Source organism: Sinocyclocheilus grahami, unplaced genomic scaffold (assembly GCF_001515645.1).
Source record: "Sinocyclocheilus grahami isolate Dianchi unplaced genomic scaffold, SAMN03320097.WGS_v1.1 scaffold39.1, whole genome shotgun sequence".
NCBI lineage: Eukaryota > Metazoa > Chordata > Actinopteri > Cypriniformes > Cyprinidae > Sinocyclocheilus > Sinocyclocheilus grahami.
Genome location: NW_015505218.1, coordinates 874,318 through 900,781, shown reverse-complemented (window position 1 = coordinate 900,781; position 26,464 = coordinate 874,318). Strand labels below are relative to the sequence as shown.

At 35.9% G+C, this 26,464-nt stretch overlaps 1 protein-coding gene across 1 annotated transcript in view; it reads right to left on the bottom strand.

The window, feature by feature from the left end:
• LOC107581896 (gamma-aminobutyric acid receptor subunit beta-4-like) overlaps window positions 1-20,261 on the bottom strand; it is a 41,935-nt gene extending 21,674 nt beyond the window's left edge. Inside the window, exons 1-2 of the mRNA XM_016267574.1 lie at window positions 19,956-20,261; window positions 17,548-17,642 (exon numbers count right to left, since the gene is read on the bottom strand). Coding sequence (XP_016123060.1) covers window positions 17,548-17,642; window positions 19,956-20,035 — 175 coding nt within the window. The 5' untranslated portion in view covers window positions 20,036-20,261. The remainder of the gene's footprint in view (window positions 1-17,547; window positions 17,643-19,955) is intronic.
• Between the last annotated feature and the right edge of the window lie 6,203 nt (window positions 20,262-26,464).

The following is a 26,464-nucleotide window of genomic DNA, read 5'->3' as shown; positions in this document are numbered from 1 at the left end:
ACCAATCAACCAATCAATCAATCAATCAATCAATCAATCAATCAACCAACCAACCAACCAACCAATCAACCAAGCAGCCAACCAATCAATCAATCAACCAACCAATCAACCAACCAACCAACCAACCAACCAACGAACCAATCAATCAATCAATCAATCAATCAATCAATCAATCAACCAACCAACCAACCAACCAACCAACCAACCAACGAACCAATCAATCAATCAATCAATCAATCAAATATTTGGACTAACATGCACCAATGAATCATACACAATAATACTAAGAACATCCAAATGTTCTTCTTGATATATTCATATATGATAGATTCATAAAGGAATCAGTCTTTTGAGGTTCTTTCAATGAATCAGTTGATTCAGTGTACAAAAAATAAAATAAAAAAAGTTTATTCACCTATTCAATATGATTTAAATTCTGCTAATATATACATTTTTGCACATTTTACCTTTCCTTAAAGTTTTTCATTTTTATTTTTTTTTCTGTGTTTTCTGAGATTTCCTTTGCTTGTCATCCATCTTCTGTGCTGTCTTAAAAATGTCTCTAAGATGTCATCCAGACCCACTGAAGAAAAGAAAAAAAACATCGTTCTTTTGACTGCAGTTTTGAAATATTTACTAACTGAGCACTTGACTGAGAGCGCAGTCTTCCATCTCTCCGTGCATCCTCTCCATCTTCTTTGTGCAGTGGTACTTTTCACCCCCATCTTTTCACTGCTGACATGTTTGCATGGCATCCCGCCTCACTCTTAAGTGCCCACAGTTCCGTTACTCTCTCACCTCACCTCGTAAAATCAGAAGTGGGAGAGAAAGAGAGAGAGAAACGGCGCTTGTGGACCAAAGGAAAAAATTTAGCTATTTTCCTGTGCGTTTTGTGAAGGCAACCAGCAAGAATTTTCCCAGGAGATGTCAAAGTACATTCATTGGCTAGTTGTAAACAGTGAAGCCTGAAATCTTGCGCACGCACCTGCCGCTACATATTTTTGACCCGGGCTTCCATGAAATGAAGGAACATTGGAGAACGCTCTCCCTCGACTTCCAAGCCTTGGCTCTAAATAAAACCACTTACCTGAGTCTTAGAGAGAAAGAGTGTTTTGGCCTACTCTCCTACTACTCCGGTCATTAGGAAGTGCTGCAAATGTTAGCCATCTTCCTTATAAACACTTGTTCTGCCGCAGCTTAAAAGAATGTTCCGGGTTCAAGATGTTCAAGAGTATCTGTGACATGCTGTCATTTATTCGCACAATCCCATTTAGTCTGTTGAGGGTTTAAAACTCAGCTGCCTAAATATGGCTGGACTACTTTTTAGGCAAATTCTGTTTATGTGTCAAGGATGTAGTTCCTGTAGGTGGAGTTTCTTGAGATTGTCTGCCTGTCCCTTCTTTGGTACAGGCTAGCTCAAAGTACAAAGGTTTTAGAACAACTTATTGTATCATTTTTTTATTTTTATTTGTATCAAGTCCCAGAGCACTATATATTCACAAATCGTAAAAAGTATAAGCTCTCATTTTGGAATGCTGTATATCTAGGATACAATATATAGTATGTTATTTTTGGTGAAAAATAAATAAATAAATACATAAATAAATAAATAATCAGAATTTTTTTTTTATTATTTAAATAAAATTTTAAAATTTAAAAAAAATGCTCATAACAATTCAGTTTACTACAAACTAGTCATAAGGCAAATATAACAAAGAGTGCATGAAATGCAAAAATGTGTTTTATAGCTGTATATGTTGTATGTAATTTTTTATGTTAAAATACTTTTTCCCATCCCAGTTTAATATGCAGGGGCAGCTATAAATAAGCCATTTATATATGATTCCCATGAAATGTACAGCATTGGCTCAACCGATGGCTGAAAATTCTGAAATCTGTTTGTCATTAAAAAGGAAGAAGGGGAAAAAAAGGATTTTGGGTTCAATAAAAGATAAGCTCAGCATTGGTAGAATAATGTTTGTTAAGACACTTTATTTCAAAGTCACTGGGGCCAAATTTTGGAGTATGCGATGGCTTCATGAAGCATAAATGTGAGGCTTATAATTTTATATATAATAATAATAAGAAGAAGAAGAAGAAGTCAAAACTAGTGTATTATTTGAGCTAGGGATTTGTGTTCTCAAGACAACGAAGCTGCAACAATGGTTTTGACAGAATATATTAGTATGTTTTTTTCCACACTAAAATTGTGTTAATATGCATACTGTTTATATCAAGTGGCCATACTACTAAAACAGTGACTATTTTGAATATTGTTTACAAATCGGCCTTATTCACATCCATCGAAAGTGCTTCACTATAACCCATGTTTTTAAATAAAGATAAAGATAGACAAGAGACCAGTTTGTCATAATCAACATTATGCCACACATTCTGTCGACTGATCTTAACTTTTACTGATCCGAGAATATTTCCTCTGATTTGATAATAAAAAGAAACAAGGCCATTCATCAGGAATGTATTTCGACTGCATATAATGACATTTAAAACATCTTTAAATGAAAACGCATGATGCAAAGCTTTGTCTAAAGAAACACAGAGAACACAAGCCAATCATTTCAACTTGAAGCTGTCAAACATTCAATAGGACTATTTGCGGCATTGCTCCTTTTAAATACCCTGATATTTTGAATTGATTTGGTCAATGCTCCGTGGCACCTGTACATCCCCCTTTCTGAACCCCACCACCAGCACCACCTCAGGAATTCAGTGAGTTTCCACCAATTTTTCCCTCTCCAACTGCACTGGCAGATGGCACACTCTTAAAAATAAAGGTGCTTCAAAAGGTTTTTCACAGCGATGCCATAGAAGAACCATTTTTGGTTCCACAAAGAACCATTCAGTCAAAGGTTCTTTAAAGAACCATCTCTTTCTTACCTTTTTGTAATTCTTTCGCCACAAAGAAGCTTTTGTGAAACAGAAAGGTTCTTCAGATGTTAAAGGTTCTTTATGGAACCATTTAGACAAAAAGGTTCTTCTATGGCATCGTGAAGCACCTTTATTTTTAAGAGTGCACCATCATCTGTATACATATTTAAATGACAAATGTAAGGCAGGTGGCTTCTCTAGAGAAGCTATCTCCATTCAGAAGACCACTTTTCTCCCCCAATGCCTTTGTATTGCTAAACTGAGGCCAGATCACATGGAGCCAGACCCCGACACAGCAAAAACCAGGTAGAAACAGCAAAAATAGCAGTTCTGACGGAACACAAGTGCCAAGGATACTGCGTCCCGGGCTGAATTCTCGTGGGTCGCTGCTTTTTCCCTTAGCAGCTTTTCACTGACAAAGCAATGTATCTCTCCTGCAGGTAATGATGACGGTAATGCCTAGCGTTTGTGTTGAACCTCTTTCCTTAGGAGAGAGCTGAAAGTGCTTACTGGTGGGGGGTGAAGGAAACTCATAGCAGTCGATCTGGGTGATGTATAGCCGCAAGTCTTCGGCATAACAGCGGATTGCCAAGAATGTATCGCCCCAATTAGTTCACAAGTTGATGAGCTCTCACGGCATAACGGAGCATAATATAAATATGTCTCCGTTTGTGCTAAACAAATACATACCTATGGGTCAGGAGTCCCTTACCATAGGTAGGATTATGTGAGGTGCCCTACAGCACCCTCTCCTGATGCTAAAGGGTCTTGCAGGGCTATTGCATCTTCAATCTGAAGCAAAGATATCAGTGCTTTAGGACTGAAGTGTGTATATGTATATATATATATATATATATATATATGTGTGTGTGTGTGTGTGTGTGTGTGTATAGATAGATAGATAGATAGAAAGATAGACGAATAGATTTACTTATAAATACTATATTAATACATTTCTAAGCATTTTATAGGTAAATGTTTGCAATTGCATGTGAATTAGAGTAAGGACAGGCCCACATGCCTTTCATCAACATACATGGAGAAATAGAGTGGCAAAGAAAATACCACTCTTCCACCCGATTCAAAATTCTAATCATCAACTCATTGCTTAGCAACAGAAGGGTTCCATAGCAACAAGGCGGCATTCTCACTCTTACATTGCAACTAGAGACACGGTGCTTTTCATACATTGTATTAAATCTGCTTCATTTTCCCCTCTCATGAACGGCCAAACGTTGGCATCGTGTCCTTTTGTCAGATGAGGAACATATATATGACGACTCCGTTAAATCATTAGAGATGGAACTGAGGGTTGGACACATATATTAATAGATGTTCCAGACGCATGTTTAAAACATGAAGCGTTCGCATGGGCCACGATGAAAGGAGAATACTTATATGTTCCTCTACCTGACATTTATAGCTATTAACACATTATTGACATTTAAAAGTCTCTGGATGTGGTGAGTCACAACTAACAACGTATTTACAACGTATCCTACACTAAAACGAACACTAACTAAACAGCAGGTTGATAATAGCCATTTAATTTAGTGTCTATTGGTAGAACAAAATCACACAAAACATGAGTTTTAAGAACGAGCAAAAAACTGAGTTGGAAATAAAACAGCTCAAATAATTTTAGCTTAACCCTAACTTTTTTCAGTCCCTGTTTTGTACTCTTTTCGTAGAAAGTGTTGCATGCATTGATTTAAATGGTGGTCATCACTTTATATATCTTGATGTTTAGTTATGGCTGTGACAATCGTATAGTCAAAATAGTTTTAATTATTTTCTTTACTTAATAGTACTTCAGCATTCATGGGCATTTGGAGAGGTAATTTGTGTATCTGTTGCGAACAAAACAACTTTGTGACACTGACAGTCTTTGATGAATTAAAGCGCTCTGCAAACTCAAGAGGCCAGAACAAAGAGATAAATGTGTACAGTTCTGCAAGTTTTACGAAACTCAGCAAGCAGCCATATGGCTCTGCACATTTGCAGAAATACACATCAGCAAGAAGAAGAAACACCTAGCCGAACTGCGTCAACCTGCAGTAGACTTTCAGGACTATACTTTGCTTTTCCCGATATATTTCAAACAACGCACTGTGTATACAAAGATATAAGCAGTGTGAATAATGCAGTCATTATAGTAGTGTGGTAACTGTTCATTGGCAGGATGGTTTTGAGGTTACAGTTTAAGAACTAAGCTAATGGTGACCAAAACGTAGCCTTCATCACTGCTTACATTTATAATTCCATGACTTCAGAACACTTAAATATGCAGAGCCCAGAGTCACAGTGTTACACTTTGCAGGTAAATCGACCTTCACATTTGTGTCTGCATATTAAGAATAAAAAAAAGAGGTACATTTTAAGCAGGTTGGCCATTTCTATAACACAAAAAATGAGGGCACTTTGCAGAATTCAGTGAAGCCAGGGTAAAAACTGAAAAACAATCCCAAACCTATAAGCATAAATGGGCGATATTTGCTCCCTAAGGGATACTTTTCTAACTTTTATGAGTGCCCTTTCATGTAAATTCTGAAATTTCGTCAATAAATGCAGTTAGAATAATAGGGCACTAGGATATAGTATAATAGGATATAAATGCAATTACAATAATATAATACCATTGACTTGGTATGTTACAAATCAAATCAGTATCAACGAAATCCACCTTTGCACTGCAAAGCTGCATCTGAAGTGGCATTTAGATGTACACAATGCATTTTCCTGTCTTGTACTTTATTGCATAGTCTTTATATTTTTTGTCTTTAGAATTTATTGTCTGTTCCTCTTCTGCCCACTCTTTCTCGTGAGGAGATAACAAAATAAGAATTTCATTGTGCCTAAAACCTGACTTTAAAGATCTTGAAACTTTGAAATCTTGAATCTCGACATGTTTAACCTTCTGATCAAATATATTGCTCTGCTCATCGGGATAGAGATCATTTGTGCAGTGCTTGTCCATTTATCGCCCCACTCTGACAATGCTGCACTTTTGTGCTGAATGCGCGCTAGTTTTGCATCCAGCGTTGATGCACGTTCAGCCCACACACACCAAACAGGCTCCTTTTCTTTTACACGTCGGCACATGGGAGAGAAGCCGTGTGACTGCTTGCAGGAGTCAAGTTAATTAATAGGGAAACTAGCTGGAGCATTGTAGGTGTATTCATTATTAATTAAGCGACTTTATGCCAGCTGGGCGAGATGTCAGCAATTAGGGGAGATTTTGCTGTGTGCAGTTGTCCTTGGATATGGGAGTATGTCCCCTGTGAGGCACAGCATGGTCGCAGAACACTTTGAGTCATGCAGGTTTATCAGACCCATAACTTAACTGTTTGGGGGGTCTTTGCATTTTATCACTAGTATCTCTTTTCTCAGGATGAGCTCATTTTCTACTGGAATATAACCGGACTACGAGGGCATCGTGTGGATAATGGGGTAAATAAGACATGTCTCCACTTCCTTAGAAAAGTGTAGAAAAAACATCCCAGTATAGCCGTGGTCATCTTGCGCCAATTATGTCATTTGGAGCCTGGGTCTGTACAGTAGTGATTCATTTGGAGCCTGAGTCTGTGCAGTAGAGGTTCATCTGGAGTCCGAGTCTTTGCAGTAGTCATTGTTTTGGAGCCTGAGTCTGCTCAATAATGATTCATTCGGAGCCTGAGTCTGCACAGTAGAGATGAATCTGGAGTCCGAGTCTCTGCAGAAGTGATTCAACATAGATCAGTGTAATAAGAACTACCTTAATTGAAGGAAACCATCTTTCGGAAAATTTATGAAGTGTACATGAAGTGTAATTAGATTTTTTTTTATTTTGGTTTACTCCCCATTCATTTACATGGAAAGGGAGGGGTTTATAACCTATTCCAGCCAGCAGCTGGCGATACAAATGTTTTGGCTTAACTTTTCAGGATGTGTGCGGCACACTTGAGTGAATCTCACAAAAGCGTGTCCAGGTCATATTTCACAAATCAAGTCAAATATCAAATATGATTCATTTGGAGTTTGAGCCTGATCAGTAGTGATTCATTCAGAGCCCAATTCTAAGCATTAGTGATTCATTTGGAGTTGGGATAGTGAGCTGGAGCTGCAGTATCAAACCGGACGTAGACCCAATCACAAGCTCACAATCACAACATGACACTCCATTTTTTATAGCACCAAATAACTGAATAAAAGAAAACTTTTAAGAAAAACGATCACTTGAACATACAGTACATCAGCATGATACGAACTACCTAAAATGCCACCATTTCAAGCTTTGTTAACGGCGGGGTCTGAGACCATAAAACCCATTTTTGAGGCGATGACAGCTAGATTTACTGTAAAGTGCTGTCTCCAGAGTGAGGGGCTTAAACTGGAAGGGTAGGAGACGGTTGGTAGCCAAGTTCTCTCTTTTGCACCCTGTGCGCAAAACAACAGCACGATAGCTCCCCCTTTTCCTGACAATGGGGGAGTTCAAACACAGCAGACACATGTTTGTCCCTTTTCCTGGCATTTTATAGGAGCCCAGTGAATATGCTGTGACATATTTCCAATGCCCTACCCCCAGAATAAATTATATTTGACTAGCACTACATCCTCCATTTTGTCAGATGTGTTTGTTAGGCTGTGGAGTGATATTCAATAGAAAAAGTAGAGAAATTATTGCATTGCTTAGTAAGTCCAACTTGGTAAAATCACAGCTGACATCATTCTGCAGCCAAGCTTTATGTCGTTTTCTGACAAAAGCCTCAGAAAATTGTACATCACAGTAACATTCTGGCCTGCGTTAAGACAGCGTACGGACATATACATCCTCCCAAGTTGAGATTTATCCACAGCACCTTGCCTGTGACAGTTGCATGTAATGCACAGCAATGCATTAAGCTTGAAGGAGAAGTGTCAGCTTGTTCGTTCCATCAGAGTGACTACATATCATCAAACACACACACACATACACTGTTGTCTAAGGCCGGGGATAGTAAATCACATTGCTAACGAGATGGTCTGCCCTCTGGCTACTCTGCACTGCTATTTGTCTAGGACTTGGCAACCATTTGGAATATATATCAGCCCTGTGATGTAAATGTACGTGTGAGATGTGGTGCCATATAGCACTTGAGTTAGAAATCCTATATGTTTGCATCTATAGAAGATGACCACTTTAACAGAAGATGCACCATTAATCTAATCTATTTTCATCCTTTCTGTTTGAAATGCTTAGGATTCAATTTTGTTTAGGAGAAAATGGCTTTTGAGTTGAATGAAATGTTTTTTTTTTCTCTGCATTATGATACTGAGCAGCTACAAATGCTTTATAAATGTTCTATTACATGTTTATTACATAGTTGTAGCACATCTGAGATATTTTCATGGCATTTCCTCAAATTCTGAGCTAATTTACAAAGTGTTGATGTAACAAAGCTTTTAAAGCATTGCCTATAGTACTAAAGTTGAAGGAGACGCCGATAACCCAGCACAGGAAAAACACTTACTGCTACAATTTACAGGCCACTGCTTTTTATTAGATTTCCTGCAGTCCATGGGGGCCACTTACATCTTGGGCAAAATGGTGAGCTCCTCAAAGATAATGTAATTAGCGGCCTTCAGTTCATAGTTTCATTTCAATGGTCTGTCTCTTAGACTACAGACCTTACTCTTCAGGGAACAGGGCACCCCTCTTTTTCATATGAAACTGAAGCACCAGGGAGACTGACAGAGGTAATCTGACGTAGTGTGTGTAACAGTAATCTGATGTGGGGTTTAAATTTTATATCCACATATTAAAATTGGCACACCATATCTGAATAAACACAAAAGCAAATGAAATTTAAGTGCTACAGTGGATGGATTGTCATGCCATAACTTAAATTTTGGTCTATAGATATTATATGTGACCCTGGACTACAAAACCAGTCATAAGGGTCCATTTTTCAAAATTGAGATTTATACAAAATCTGAAAGCTGAATAAATAAGCTTTCTATTGGTGTATGGTTTGTTAGGATAGGACGAAATTTAGACGAGATATGGTTATTTGTAAATCTGGAATCTGAGGGTGCAAAAAAAAATCTAAATTCTGAGAAAATCACCTTTACAGTTGTCCAAAATGAAGTTCTTAGCAATGCATATTACTAATCAAAGATTAAGTTTTAATATATTTACAGTAGGAAATTTACAAAATGTCTTCATGGAACATGATCTTTACTTAATATCCTAATGATTTTTGGCAAAAAAAAAAATCATTTTGACCCATACAATGTATTTTTGGCTATTGCTACAAATATACCCCAGCGACTTAAGACTGGTTTTGTGGTCCAGGGTTATATATGCCTTTTGTAAACTTTGAGTATGGTCCATAAGTCATCTGGACTGCTTTGGCATCCTTTCAAGGTTTGAAAATCTCAAATCGAAGTCTTAATGAAACTAAGACGCCTAAGTACACTTTTAAAGACATATTATTTGCAGTAATGTCAAATTAAAAGTTTTACTGTTTCGTTTTAAATCATGTTTGAATAACCTTTTTAAAGTACACTTATTTTGAAGTCTTGACCAAAATGCTGAAGCACTTGATGTTCGTTTTAATTGTAGCATGTTATTTTACATTATATTAAAGAGTAATACATTTTGAATGTACTAAATTGCAACTTTACATCATTACAAATGAGTAATTATAAATATATTTAAATACATGACATACAAATTTCAATAGAAATGACTTTACAGTATATTTTAGTTTATCATAAATGCTTGTCACTACATTCAACAGTACAATTTAACCATCTCAAAGACCGAAGTAATTCTGAAATTACATATAAATATATGGTCCCACTTTATATTAGGTGGCCTTAACTAATATGTACTTACATAAAAATAAGTACAATGTACATATTGTGTTCATATTGTTTTTTTTTAAAACACTTTTGCTGCTATGGAGGTGGGATACGGGGAAAGTTAGGGACAGGTTTGGTGGTATGGGTAGGTTAAGGTGTAAGGGATGGGTCAACAGTGTAATTATAAATGTGATTACAGATGTAATAACATGCAGGTATTTTTTAAAAATATAAGTAAAATTTTAAAACATGTCTGTAGACAATAAGTGCATCAAATAATTATTTAATGTAAGTACATAAGGCCCCCTAATATAAAGTGGGACCGGATGTACTTAGGTCCTTAATTAGGTAAAAACGCACACTAATTACATCTAAGGTAAATACATTTATATTAAATATATAAATAATAAATAATACATTTGCAATCAGCATGCAATTACTGCAAGTGCCCCCAAAACATTACATTAATTTTGCACTTAAGTATATTATCTTAAAGCTTATTATTTCTGTATTATTTTGTGTAATAAGTACTCTTTTCAAAAGTATACAAAATTTTACTTTTTTTTTCCATTAGAGATTCTTGCAGTATTTGTGTTGCATCGGTAACACTGCTGTTGGCATTAATAGAGGCCATGTCAGAACAGAGAAAGAGAAATGTGGTTAATTGAGATACACACTTTCGATCTGAACTTTTCTGTGCAGGCAGATTGTAACAGGAATCTCAGTCAAACCATGCACTGATACAGACAAATACACAGGAGCCTGTTCTGTCAGAATGCCCTGTGTGTGGGTGGATGCATGTCTGGAGGGGTGCAAAGGCTAATTATTATAATTATTATTATTATTTACTGTAGGCTCATTTAATGTAAGTACATAAGGCCCCCTAATATAAAGTGGGACCGGATGTACTTAGGTCCTTAATTAGGTAAAAACGCACACTAATTACATCTAAGGTAAATACATTTATATTAAATATATAAATAATAAATAATACATTTGCAATCAGCATGCAATTACTGCAAGTGCCCCCAAAACATTACATTAATTTTGCACTTAAGTATATTATCTTAAAGCTTATTATTTCTGTATTATTTTGTGTAATAAGTACTCTTTTCAAAAGTATACAAAATTTTACTTTTTTTTTCCATTAGAGATTCTTGCAGTATTTGTGTTGCATCGGTAACACTGCTGTTGGCATTAATAGAGGCCATGTCAGAACAGAGAAAGAGAAATGTGGTTAATTGAGATACACACTTTCGATCTGAACTTTTCTGTGCAGGCAGATTGTAACAGGAATCTCAGTCAAACCATGCACTGATACAGACAAATACACAGGAGCCTGTTCTGTCAGAATGCCCTGTGTGTGGGTGGATGCATGTCTGGAGGGGTGCAAAGGCTAATTATTATAATTATTATTATTATTTACTGTAGGCTCCAGTAGTCCTGGTACGGAATATGGATGGATGGATTTTTAGTGCCGGGAAGTAACTAAATAGAGGTAGTGACCTAACTTATCACTTGCAGTAATTAATCACCTATACTAATTACTATATTTTATCAATAGCACTGCAGCTCAAAAACAACATACAGTTTTTGTGTCGCATTGCATTGAAAATGCAGCTATACAGCCAAGTTCAGTTATCTTAAACGCTCTCAAATGTAGTGAATCATGTTTTAATAACATTCATATTATGTGTAATATTATAATATTTTAGATAAGTGAGGAAGATCAGTTTTGAGTAATTTTATTTCCCTACACTGTAAAAAAATGGCTGTGAATTTAACGGTAAAAGACTGTAAAAATGCTACTGTAAAAACCTGTTAAATGGTTAACGGTAAATTCCCATACTATATACGGTGAAAAACTGTATTGGACATTACATGTAATTTTACGGTAGTATACCGCTTTTGGAAGTGAAAAAGACTTCCAAAGAAGTGAATAACTGTAAATTGACATTAGCAGAATTCCCTGCGTTACATTTCAAATTTGATGTTTTTTTGTTGAAATAACTACTTTTTGTTTCTTCGTTTTTTCTTATCAGTTTTGCATATTAGGGTTGTGTGTTCCACATAATGTTGTTAAATGTTGCTATTTCAGTTTCATGTGTGTTACCGTGATGGTGTTTAGTGTTTGTGTGAATGACACTGTGCACCTTCTATATATGTTATTATTTAAAAGTTGCTTGTGATTGGCTTTGGTTCATCATGTGACTTTCTCATCACCACCTGCATTTTGTGGTTATCAGTGTATTACAAAGCTACAAAACAGATTTCAGTACTTCAATGGGTTGGTATATTAACATTATATCAGTTAATGAAATGACGGTATTTAACTGTAAATTTAAGTTAAAACCGTAAAACCTAAAATGTTGCTTTATTTAGCTACTGTATTTTTGACGGTAAAATTCCGGCAACCACAGCTGCCAGTTTTTTACCGTAATTTTTTTATTTCATTTTTTTTTTTAATAAAAAAAAAAAAACCTGTTTACAGCCCTAGTATGAATATTAAAAATAACAATTATCATTATTAAAATGAAAGAACAGTTTATGCTGCAAGAGAGAAAAAAAAACATGTAGTTGATTTATGGCCTCGGGTGTGACATGTTACGTATCTAGGCAACTGTATTCATGTTCCATTCTGTTGATTAAACTTTCAGCATGTTTTTTATGAGCAGCACATAAACAGGCCCTGGCGACATAGCCGGACTGAACCAGACCTGAGAACATGAAGGTATCTTTTGTTAGAGAGAATGACTTGAAATGAGAAATCGCAATCTCATAAATTCAAAGTCTTCAGAGACCTTCAGAGGCTGCCCTGATTATTGAGGTTGTAAATAAGGCCAGCACGGGCTGTAATTAATCCACTGTCTTCTTCTTCTTCTAGACAATGGGGAATTCTGTTTCATTTGAATGAAGCAAAATTATCATTTTCCATTGTCATTTTTGTTCCAGTGGAATATTCACACCGTTTACTAGATTATACATAAGTGCTCATGTGCAGCAGGCCATGATCGCAAAATAAACCCAGACATGGTGATCAGGATATGCAGCAGGTTTTGCATCACCCTAAAGAAGTTTATTTCACAATAATAGCCAGCTGATTGTATACAGATTACCTAATAATGAAAAACATGTGCAAGAAACCCATACTGTTGGCAGAGGCTATTTAATCAAAACATCAGGTATCAGGTACAGTAGAGAGTAACAGTGGATTTAGATTTTGATGCGGCCAACCTGATTTCCGTTCTCTTTCCCCATTGCATATCAGCTAGGAGATGCATTTATTTAAAAGTAAATGAAGGAAATATGATTAATGAAGTTCCTAACAGGTATTTAATTGCCCTATAATTGAAATTGGATGTGGTGTTTACATGTTGATTGGATGGGCCAAGACATTGATGACGAAGACCTTTGAGGACAGGCCAGGGTTAGGTCCCAATAAATCAGCATCGATTGTATGATTTTAATTATTTTAATATAATATACTAAAGCAGTACTGTATTTATCCTTTGGAAAAAGACAAAAAATCCAAAATATAAATGTATATATGATAAATCAAATAAATGTTTTTTTTTTAATTCAATAACAAAAAGACCATAAAAAGTAAAAATGTTCTTTCCCCATTTGGTTATTTATGTTTTTAAAGGCCTTTGTTTAGCGAACATTACATTAGCAATATGTTACTGTTGAGCTGACTTTTGGATTTGGAACAAAGCTCAAATCCAGTGACAATCAAACCATTCATCGTATCGAATCCTTGAAATGTCTCTGAAATATTAAATGGGAGAATGTTGTCCAAATAGCTCATGAGCAATGATTATGATGATGATTACAAGTAGATTGACAACCGCATATTTCACCATAAACATCAGCATCAAATATGGTCTCCACTTTCTATGGTTGCATCAATGCTTTGAAAGTCATATCGCGCTCAAACACAAAATGCAATTTGAGTTGTGCTCAGACTGTACACCACATCCATGGGCTATTTATTGAGAGCTGGAGCCAAAGCCAATAACTACAATGCAAACACGAAAGGCAATGACTTCGAGTGTAAAGCAAGGCTGAATAAAATAACTCATCATCTACTGCTGCTGAAGCGGAAAATGAGAAACAAGAGACCAAAAAATGTAGATGAGCTGAAGGCCACTGTCAAAGAAACCTGGGCTTCCATACCACCTCAGCAGTGCCACAAACTGATCACCTCCATGCCACGCTGAATTGAGGCAGTAATTAAAGCAAAAGGAGCCCCTACCAAGTATTGAGTACATGTACAGTAAATGAACATACTTTCCAGAAGGCCAACAATTCACTAAAAATGTTTTTTTTATTGGTCTTATGAAGTATTCTAATTTGTTGAGATAGTGAATTGGTGGGTTTTTGTTAAATGTGAGCCAAAATCATCACAATTAAAAGAACCAAAGACTTAAACTACTTCAGTCTGTGTGCACTGAATTTATTTAATACACGAGTTTCACAATTTGAGTTGAATTACTGAAATAAATGAACTTTTCCACGACATTCTAATTTATTGAGATGCACCTGTACATGTTAGTCTCAGCCTCAGACAGCACACCTAATATTGAAAATCATGTTTAAAATGCACTAGAATGTAGAAATGATTATAATACCTGTAATGCTTTATTGTGTGATATGGCTGTTTGTGCATGTTAAATCCACACCAATGGGAGTTAAATGCCTTGTTTTTTTTCCTGTCATTATTTCCGTGACTTAACTACGTCACGTTGCACTTTTTTTTTGTATGCATTAACTTCCAATACCGACACAATAGTTTTCATAAATATAATACTGCTTATGAAGCTTCAGGAGTTGGAAACTGTTTATGGCTAGTGGTTTTTACAACAGACTAGGCCAGCTGACCAATCAGAGAATAGGCTTTTCAGAAAGGAGGCGTTTTAAAGAGACATTAAAACTGAGCGTTTCAAGCAGAGGTGCTGCAGCAATGTACAGTAAAATAAAAATAATGTGTTTTATATCTTTAAATCATGTAAATGCATTCTAGTTGACTGCAAAATTAAAATTATGAACTTGTAAATGAGCATAATATGGACACTTTATGTGTTTGAGGCACATAGAAGTAAATTAACAAAATGTCCAAATTGTACGTAATGATTATAATAATCAGTACATTTATAATATTTGGAGAGACATATTTAATCTTCAAATCAAGTCTGCTAAATAGGTCAGAAATGTAAAAATTTGTGATGAACTGTGTGTGCCAGCAAATTAGTACAGTACAGTACAATTTCTAATAAGGCATTTGCACTAAAAAGAATGACAATGTCTTAATTAAAAAAAAATGTATGGTGCAATGCTATTTGAAGTTTGTTCAACTGAATTGCAGATGTTTCATTAACAGCATTCAATTTTTGTTTTCTTTGCACTGTAACACAGCTCACTAAAGTTTAACTACTCTTTGTATGTGTGTGTGAATCCATGCATGCTCGCATACGTAAGCAGGCTTTACATTTATGTGTGGTGTGGTGTGACTTCACGCACACAAATACACAAATACACCATGACCAAACCCCGTGGCTATGCCTCTAGTCGGAGCTCTTTTAGGACGGCCTGGTTTCTCGACCAACTAACTGTCCTCTTTCTTTCTCTCCATCTTTATCCTCTTCTCCCCTCTTCACCCTCCCTCTCTCCCTCTCTCTCTCTCACTGGCTAGTGTAGCTGCGGTCTGGGTCCAATTAAAATGCACGGCGCTCTAAAGCTGAAGTTGGTCAGCAGTTGTGTCAGGAGTCTTGGGCTCTGACTGATGATGGAATTATCAGGATGTGATAGACTACAGTTCCCTGCCCTCCATCAGAGCAGATGCTGCTCCCAATACAAGCGTGTAGCGCTGCAGGATAACTGACCTCACATCAGTGCTCTGTGGAGGGGCCGTCACTGCTGACGAAATGATGTAAAAATGGTGTTGAAGAGCAGAGATGGGTAGTAACTGATTACATGTAATCTGGATTAAAAAACAAGTATTTGTAATTAGATTACTTTTTTATAGATTAGATGAATACATATTGACAAAATAGCAATAAACAATCAAAAAACGAATGACATTTCACTTTTTTAGAAAGTGTTTTAATTTGATTGATTATATTTAATTAATTATTAGTTTTGCATTAAACTCACGAATCCCTTGCAGTTCCTTCGCAAACACCAGTTTGGGAAACCTTGACGTAATGCAACGTTTAATACACTTCACAAATGCAATATGTGACCCTGGACCACAAAACCAGTCATAAGGGTCAATTGTTTGAAATCGAGATTTATCTTCTGAATAAACAAGCTTTCCATTGATGTATGGGTCGTTAGGATGTGACAATATTTGGCTGAGATACAACTATTTGAAAATCTAGAATCTGAGGGTGCAAAAAAATCTAAATATTGAGAAAATCATCTTTAAAGTTGTTCAAATGAAGCTCTTAGCAATGCATATTACTAATCAAAAATGAAGTTTTGATACATTTACGGTAGGAAATTTACAAAATATCTTCATGGAACATGACCTTTACTTAATATCCTAATGATTTTTGGCATAAAAGAAATATTGATAATTTTGACCTATACAATGTATTGTTGGCCTTTGCTACAAATATACCCCAGCGACTTAAGACTAGTTTTGTGGTCCAGGGTCATATATTTTATCTTTGTATTTTTTTATAACAACATAGTACAAGATTATCCTATTTAAATTAATGGGATAAACAAGTTAGGTCAAAAGTAATCTAATAGTAGTCCAATTATATTACCTAAAATGTCGAATTTAATGGATTACATTACTAACTACAATTTTTTGTCATGTAATTTGGAATGAGTAACGGACTACAATTTATAAGTAATCTACCCAGCTTTGTTGAAGAGAACATCGAACGTGTTTATGATCTCAAATTGGTCAATGTGTCCTAAAATACTGCAAATCAGACAACAATGCAGCACGGAATTCAATATCAAACTCATAATTTCTACCAAAAAAAGGCTCTATGCTATATGAATGCATTTTGAGAGAATATACATACATAGATAGATAGATAAATAGATAGACAGACAGACAGACAGACAGATAGATATATAGATAGATAGATAGATAGATAGATAGATAGATAGATAGATAGATAGATAGACTTGCTTCTTTGCTGAAATACAAAGCAATCTGTTGAAGGACTGAATTGAAAAGTACATTCTGTAGCAAATCTATAGTCCCTTTGCGATTATCAGCAGACAGACACAAAACTTGTGATGAATAGCCAGACAAGTTGGCTTCTGGGTGTGGTGAAACAAAATTTTCCCCGACTTTGTGGTTCGAAAAGCATCTCATTGTCCTTCAACAATGTAAACGTGTGCAGAAATATGGACCATGAACAGCAACCTAAAACTGTGTGCTCAGCCTTTGTGAAAACTGTACCAACACAACTTTTTTTACAGGGGGCGGTGGGGATTTGTGGGCATACAGGATGCAAGAGCACAAAGTGCCTTTCCATCTCAAACAGTCCCTTGTTTTCTTTCAGTATTGCCTAACCTTTTTTAGATTGATGCTATTAAACCATGAGATGTTTCAGCAGTTTCTAGAAAATGTCTGCCTTCATACAGTCACTTTAACATTAAGTCTTGACATGAGACCATGAGTAGCAAACCAGTCTTAGTATATATATGTTTTTAAGGCACAAAGTTTTGAAAGCTTTCCTGCACAAGGAGATATTGCATGACTATGTACGTACTGCATCAGTCAATGATATCGTATGCTGCAGATAAGTGAATGCTTCACCAGTGACTGGTGAGGAGTTAAGATTTCTAAAAAAGAATCACGTCTACCTCCGAAGTCTGGCCGAAGGCGGATGTCATACCCCTTCAGCAATTTGTCCACTGTCGTCTTGGCCACAGATATTCCGGTATTTCCGGTGGAGGTGCTGCAGGAGAGAGAATTGAGAGCACTTTTTGTTGAAATTCAGCTAAAGCAAAATTTACATCACATAGCTAATTTGTTCATTCATGTGATTTGATGAAATCCTTTATGGTTTTATTGCACTGCATTTTGTATTTATTCAAGATTGAGTTTTTCTTGAATGCTGCCAATCCGAAGAGGCTTATCTCTATCAATATAACCACCACATAATCATTAACATAAATCTATGGGATTGAATAATTCATTGGGGGGTTTTTTCAGAGCATGCTACTGAAAGCTCCATTGAATCTCAAAAAGTAACACCTAAACATTTTAAACAACACACCTAAACACCTGACATTTTGCTAAAAAACCAAAAACCTTAAAACGTCACATTGTCAGCAGTCAACAGTGGGTGGTCAGTTCAACATGTAACTTTGACGACTGGTATGAATGGGTTTATCTAGTTCAAACATGCAGTTTTCAGCCAGGGTTTTCAACTCGGGGTCCCGGGACCCCTGAGGGTCTGTGAACAGATGGGTAGTTGATGCATAACATATTTTGCACAACATTTTAGGATAAAATGTATATGAATGTTTAGATGAAATTGTTGACCATTTTAACATTTTGCCCTCACTAGTTTATTGTAGATGGTTGTGTGGTGTTGTGGTTTATGACAAATTTTGAAAAGAGCAAATATTCAGTCTCAATTACTATGCGGTCATTAAAGCTGTATGAATAATAATTAATAAATAAAATAGTTTTCAGTGCAGTATAGAATGTTACACAGCAAGACGTGTCAGTTTACAAAAATATATAATGTTACCTGTAAATACAGAAAAAAAATATTATTTATATTTGTACATGTTTAATAATGTATTACATGTAAGACCACGGGTGATCCTGCTTGGTCTTTAAAGGTTTGAAAATCTCTTTTTAGGGGCACCTTTTAGTGTTTTTTACAACAGATAGTTTGCACATGACAGCCATTCTCGATTAAAAATGCATTAAAAATTTTTTTAAAAACTCAGCCATCCACACTGAACTGAAAGGAATGTAGTAAAAGCGGCTAAATGGAAGGGTTTTAGGCCACCACTGTTGGTTTCAATGCTTTTAATGACAAATCATAAATAAACTAAGTGTGATGAGTAAAGGCAGAAATGTTTAAAGTATAATCAGGCTTGTCATTTGTCTTACAGGTGTTCCACAAACACAGTATGACATGGAGAAAAGATACGTGCATTCGGCCTCAAAGGCTTCAAAGCCACGTCGGATCTCAATGATCATCAGTGAACACATGTCATTAACCATTATTGACTGATAGGCGTCGTCGTTCGTATTCTTATTGGCTGAGTGATGATGGATCTCTTCTAACGCCAGCGACATGGTGGGCATGGGTGGGGATGGATCAGAAGAAAAAAAACATTGATCATTTGAATATTTGTATTTCACTCAGTGGGCCGTTGCATCAAAAACATGTTGGTTACAGATATTGGAAAACGGTCTTTAAAAAATAAAATAAAATATTCCTTATCAACATATTGCTTATATGAGATTCAAAACACAGCTCGGTTATGACCTGATTTTGATATATACTGTAGCTATGTTAATTAATTGTTAATTTACTGTTTAACTGAGCAGGGATTTTTAAAGGACATAATTTGTAACTCACACAAACAAAATAATTTTGTGACGGATTATAAAGAAAAATATATGTTTAGTTTTCAATAATAGGCCTATGCGCTATAGAATCGATGCGAGGATGTTTCTTACACATATGATTTCTCTCTCTCCCTCACTCACTCACTCACTCACTCTCTCAGACACACACACACACACACAGGTTTGTTTTTATGGTTTATGGGGACTCTCCATAGGCGTAATGGTTTTTATACTGCACAAACCATATTTTCTATTGCCCTACATCAACCCTACCCCTAAACCTACCCCTCACAGGAAACTTTCTGCATTTTTAGATTTTCAAAAAACTAATTCTGAATTATTTATAAGACTTTTGAATTACGGGGACACTGAAAATGTCCTCATAAATCACCTTCTCCTTGTAATACCTATGTCATACCCATGTTATTATACAAATTGGTGTCCTCATAAACCACATAAACATGCACACACACACACACACACACACACACACACACAAATAAATTCGACTGTTAATTCAGGTTAAAAAAAAGTCAATATGTTATTAAACATTATGGAGTCATGATTCCTTATCAGTGAATCATCTGGGTATCTCTTTGAATTTGACCGATATGTGGGCTCATTTATTTAATCCAACAGTCATCATTTCCAATATATATATTTTTTATTTTCTTACCTTTGTGCAAAGCAGACAAAGGACAAGGCCACCAGAGCAGAAACAATTCCACATAATTTGTCTTCTTGAGGACCCAACATTTCCACAAATCCGTTAATTCAATTTCAGTAATCCAACCGCCCGTGCTCCAAACTGATGTTAAAAAAAGAAAGAAATAGTAAGAAGTAGAAAAAAAGAATCCAACAGAAAGGGATGGGAGAAAAAAGGCCAAATGAATGACTGAGATCAAAGCACCAGTGCACACATTTGTGATGGCCCCGCGGGGAAAAAAAACGAAAGAGGAAAAGGAGAAAAAAAATAAAAAAGGGGGGAAAAAGGAAAAAGAAAAAAAATATTAAATAGGTCCTAGCTGTTATTCTTCAGCTATGGAAATCCGTGCAGGTCAGAGACCCCCTCGATCAACACCAGAAGATCAGACATCTCTCAGCTTCGACAGGACTTCTGGAAAAAGTGCTGGAAAGTCTTCTTCAACCAAACCATGGAGAAAAAAAAAATATGATTATGAAAAAAAAAAAGAGAAAAAAAATGGAAGAGTATCAGTCTTCTTCTACACCTGTCGTCGCAGTTTCCATGTCCAAAGCTGTGGACAAGCCATGGCTCCAGTGATGCTCCTTCAAAGAGGGGTTGCTCCACAGTGTGTGATATTTTTATTTATTTCCCCCCTCAGCTATAAAGGTTGGAGGTGGGAAAGAAAAAAAAAAGAAATCTGCATCCCCTACTGCTGATGGTCGAGATGTTCCTCTCAAAGTCACAAGGGAGAAAAGATGCACATTTAAAGAAATGCAGCAGATTTCGATGGCACATTTAAAGGAGCTTCTCTGTTGAATCTCCTGGACAGGAGGGCCCCAGTGGTGATGTGGGCATCCTTGACCCCCGGTTAGCTCCTTAATGGTCCCTGCTGAAACGTGAGGCACATTGATGTGAAGGGCAGAGATAGACGGCCGTCAGCACTATCTGCACTAGTTCAGCTGTGCTTTACAAGATTCGTTTAATGAGGCATTACAAGCCATATCAGTAACACCCCCCATCATATGTTTACTGGGTGTGATGTGGAGTGGATTCAAATGTGTGCTTGGCAGTGGTCTTGGGTATATGGAGTCCTAATGCGAATTTTAAAACCTTACTAGTGCTTCTCCGTGTGTCACAATGAACGTAAATTCAAATGATCACAGATCTACTAAATATATTCCGCTGGGCTGTCAAAGATTGTCTTCTTCGAAAGACAGCCCCATTCAGATGTACCTTTGCTGGAGACTATGACTGACAAGTAATTTCAGTACCATGGACAGCATCCTATTCGCTGAGCTGGGGAAGAGTGGGATCAGGACCACGGACAAGGCACTGGATCGCTGTTGTACAGTACACGTAGAAATTAAGGACTGAAAAAGCTAACTACTCAGTGGTGGCTGTATTAGATCAAAAGGGTGTTTCTACTAAATACTGAGCAAAGGGTCTGAATACTTAGGACCATGTGTTATTTCAGTTTTTCTTTTTTAATAAATTTGCAAAAATGTCAACAATTCTGTGTTTTTCTGTCAATATGGGGTGCTGTGTGTACATTAATGAGGAAAAAAAATTAACTTAAATGATTTTAGCAAATGGCTGCAATATAACAAAGAGTGAAAAATTTAAGGGGGTCTGAATACTTTCCGTACCCACTGTACCTTTGCTGGAGACTATGACTGACAAGTAATTTCAGTACCATGGACAGCATCCTATTCGCTGAGCTGGGGAAGAGTGGGATCAGGACCACGGACAAGGCACTGGATCGCTGTTGTACAGTACACGTAGAAATGAAGGACTGAAAAAGCTAACTACTCAGTGGTGGTTGTGTTTGTTTTCATTTTGGAACAGTCGCCAAAAATCCATATGGTTTATGGACATGTACAAAACCCTGTAGTCAGAGTAAAACCCCCAAATACATGGACTACACCTGTTCTGGACACAGTAAACAAGCTCCGTTGTCTTTTAGAACTAGTCTTCTCCTTATGTTACATGTCATTCACTTGGACTGTCCATTGTTGTTGTGCTGAATGTTGTGGAGAGGAAATTCCAGTGGGGGTGAAGCAACCTTTCGCTTTCATAAACTAAAACAAAAGGTAACACTTTATTTTAAGGTGTCCTTGTTACACATGTTGCATGTACTTACTATTATAATAACAATAAATTATGCATAATTACATGCAAGTAACACTAAGACAAACCCTAATCCGAACCCAAACCGTATAGCAAGTACATGTAGTAAATTAATATTACTTAGTACTTAAATTAATAATTACACTGTAACAAGGACACATTAAAATAAAGTGTAACCACATAAAATACTGTACATCATTCCATCCATCATGACAAACACCTTTAAGAAATTCCTTTTTTTTTTCTTCATTACTTAACTTTTTTATTTGATTTTTTAAATACTTTTTTTTAAATTATTATTTCTTGCCTTTTATTTATTACCTCGTATTTCCACTTAATTGTATATATGTGACCATGGACCACAAAACTAGTCATAAGGGTCAATTTTTCGAAATTGAGATTTATACATCATAATCTTTCCATTGATGTATGGTTTGTTAGGATATGACAATATTTAGCTGAGATACTACTATTTGAAAATCTGGAATCTGAGGGAGCAAAAAAATCAAAATATTGAGAAAATTCCCTTTAAAGTTGTCCGAATGAAGTTCTTAGCAATGCATATTATGTACCTTTGCTGGAGACTATGACTGACAAGTAATTTCAGTACCATGGACAGCATCCTATTCGCTGAGCTGGGGAAGAGTGGGATCAGGACCACGGACAAGGCACTGGATCGCTGTTGTACAGTACACGTAGAAATTAAGGACTGAAAAAGCTAACTACTCAGTGGTGGTTGTGTTTGTTTTCATTTTGGAACAGTCGCCAAAAATCCATATGGTTTATGGACATGTACAAAACCCTGTAGTCAGAGTAAAACCCCCAAATACATGGACTACACCTGTTCTGGACACAGTAAACAAGCTCCGTTGTCTTTTAGAACTAGTCTTCTCCTTATGTTACATGTCATTCACTTGGACTGTCCATTGTTGTTGTGCTGAATGTTGTGGAGAGGAAATTCCAGTGGGGGTGAAGCAACCTTTCGCTTTCATAAACTAAAACAAAAGGTAACACTTTATTTTAAGGTGTCCTTGTTACACATGTTGCATGTACTTACTATTATAATAACAATAAATTATGCATAATTACATGCAAGTAACACTAAGACAAACCCTAATCCGAACCCAAACCGTATAGCAAGTACATGTAGTAAATTAATATTACTTAGTACTTAAATTAATAATTACACTGTAACAAGGACACATTAAAATAAAGTGTAACCACATAAAATACTGTACATCATTCCATCCATCATGACAAACACCTTTAAGAAATTCCTTTTTTTTTTCTTCATTACTTAACTTTTTTATTTGATTTTTTAAATACTTTTTTTAAAATTATTATTTCTTGCCTTTTATTTATTACCTCCTATTTCCACTTAATTGTATATATGTGACCATGGACCACAAAACTAGTCATAAGGGTCAATTTTTCGAAATTGAGATTTATACATCATAATCTTTCCATTGATGTATGGTTTGTTAGGATATGACAATATTTAGCTGAGATACTACTATTTGAAAATCTGGAATCTGAGGGAGCAAAAAAATCAAAATATTGAGAAAATTCCCTTTAAAGTTGTCCGAATGAAGTTCTTAGCAATGCATATTACTAATCAAACATTACATTTTAATATATTTACGGTAGGAAATTTACAAAATATCTTCATGGAACATGATCTTTACTTAATATCCTAATGATTTTTGGCATAGAAGAAAAATGGATAATTTTGACCCATACAATGTATTTTTGGCTATTGCTACAAATATCCCCCAGCGATTTAACACTGCTTTTGTGGTCAAGGGTCACATATTGTTGTTCTTGCGTCAGCTAACTAGGTAAACCAATCTACAAACAACTAATAGTTGTGTCTTCATTTAACTTTCCAACAAAGTACAAAATTCAGCTTTAAATTATGACACATTCTTATCTTTTGTTTGTCTCCAGATGCGTATTTCGGAACAGTCAAGATTATGTCATTCCAAATTATGGCATCACCATGTAAAAATGCCCTCAAAATGGTCAATTTCGGTCTGGGTATCATCACCAACACGCACATGTGCTTTACAATAAATATGCATCAGTCAGCTTCTGTGTTTGAGATTTAAGGAGCAAATTTATCATGTGATTAACTAATGGAGTCATGTTTGTACAAGTAAAGTCCTGCTAATCCCAGAGACCCAAGGGTCCTACACTGATACAAGTGCTTTCTCTGGTAAAATGGTGAAAAATTTGACACACCTCTTTCAAGTGCATGTAGAGACTAAAACGGCCATTAAGACACATTTCCTAGTTACTTTTAAGTTTCACCCTCTATCCAACCTCGGGTTGGATGCAAGACATCTTTGCAGTCATCTCATTAAAGTAAGGTACTTTAGCGAGAGCTCCAGGCTGTCCGAATGCCATTAGATGCTTTAATGAATTAGAATGACAGCTATGATATTAAAGACCACTGGGATAATGACAATGGAGATGACAGTTCTCCTTTGACACTACTGTATGTGTAGTTATTTGAATCTAAATTGCTTTACAGTCAAGCAATAGAAGAAACATGACTACAGGCACAAGAGACCAAGATTTCCTGATGCCCGCCTTCCTTCATTCTTTATTTTTTTAATAGTAAATTCAGCTGAAATAAATCTCAGCAGAATGATGATCATCACCGTCATCATCTTCTTTAAATTCTTCAGCATCATATACGGATCATAGTGTAGCTGATTTTGCATATGTGTGTGTGTGTATACATTTTATACATAACACATATTCACATACATAACACATTTTTGTTACTACACTTTCATTATTTATTTTGCAATATTTGCTATATAAACTCAAACCATCATCTACAAAATCTCCAAACATCAATCTTTCAATCTTACATAAATTATGTTAAACATTGTGTCCATACCGTTAGACCTTACCAGGCTTTTTCACAGCAAAACACTGGCTATTTTACAGTTATTTACCCTGCAATTTACAGCAAGGGTTAACAGTGCACAGGACCAGACGTGTTCATGATACACCCAGCTATTCTTCTCAAAAATTCATTATAATCCTTCTTCACAATGTATAGAGAGCCTATTAAATGTTGGGAAGCCCCAGTCATCTATTATCAGTTGTAGATTTTTCATGCCCTTTACTTTTTGTTGCATGTTGTCTCAGGGGAGGATGAGAAAAGAAAATGTGTATCTGTCTCCATTTAAATATCTGGAAACTTAAAAGCAATCATGAGGTAAATTCGAATAGCTACAGCAATTTCACCAGTGCTGACTCATTCAAAAATTTGCTTCGGAAAGCATACGTGAACGTATGCACTTTGGAAGTGCTACAACACTTGAATCTGTTTGTTGCAAATTCTCTTATTAAATATGTCACTCAGTTGTGTTGCAGAAGGCTAATTAAGTTTTTTTTTTTTCCCTGTGAGGTTTACATCATGATGTATTGCTTTATCTGTAGGAATGCAGTCCTGAAACGGCTTAGATAGACATTCTTTCTGTTTCCCTTGCTGAATTCTGAAAATGCACTTTTGGACAGTTTATTTGTGCTTACACCAATTATTTCAAACTTTGCTTGAATGCGACATACACTGAAGTGTTAATGTTTCAAATCTGCAGAACACAAGAGGACACTGCATCATTCACCCACTTAAAGGAATAGTTTACCTGAGAATGACATTTTCCTGAAAATGTGCCTACCCTCAGTTGATTCAAGATGTAGATTCAATATGTCTTCATCGGAACATATATATAAAAAAATTAAAAAAAATCTGTAGAGTTTTTTTTTTCCTTTGGAAAGAAATTAATACTTTTATTCAGCAAGGATGTATACAAATTGGCGGTTATACATTGTTAGTCTTTCACATTGTTACAAAGACATAATATTTAAAAATAAATGTTGCTCTTCTGATCTTTCTATTCATAAAAAATATTAATAATGATGATGAAAAAAAGAGGTAAAGTACAGAAAGGTTTCTTGGGCACAAAATCAGCATATTAAAATTATTTCTGAAGGATTATGTGACACTGAAGACTGGATTAATGGCTGCTGAAAAATCTGCTTTGCGCGGAAAAATCTGCTTTGCGCGCACACACACACAGACACACACACACACACACACACACACACACACACACACATGTTGCATAAGACATGTGAGTTACTAGGTCACTCTCACATCTTGGATATAAATAGTATCACATGCTTAATGCATTGCTGCCTTCAAGATTCTTGCCTGCTTTTTTATATACACTGTTCATTGCTTACATCTAAACTTATATCTAAAATAACTACTGAAATGAAAAAGTTAATTTACAATGTCTTTTATTGCTATTAATCAACTAGGCTTCCATGTGCTGCCCCGCAACCAAGGCAAT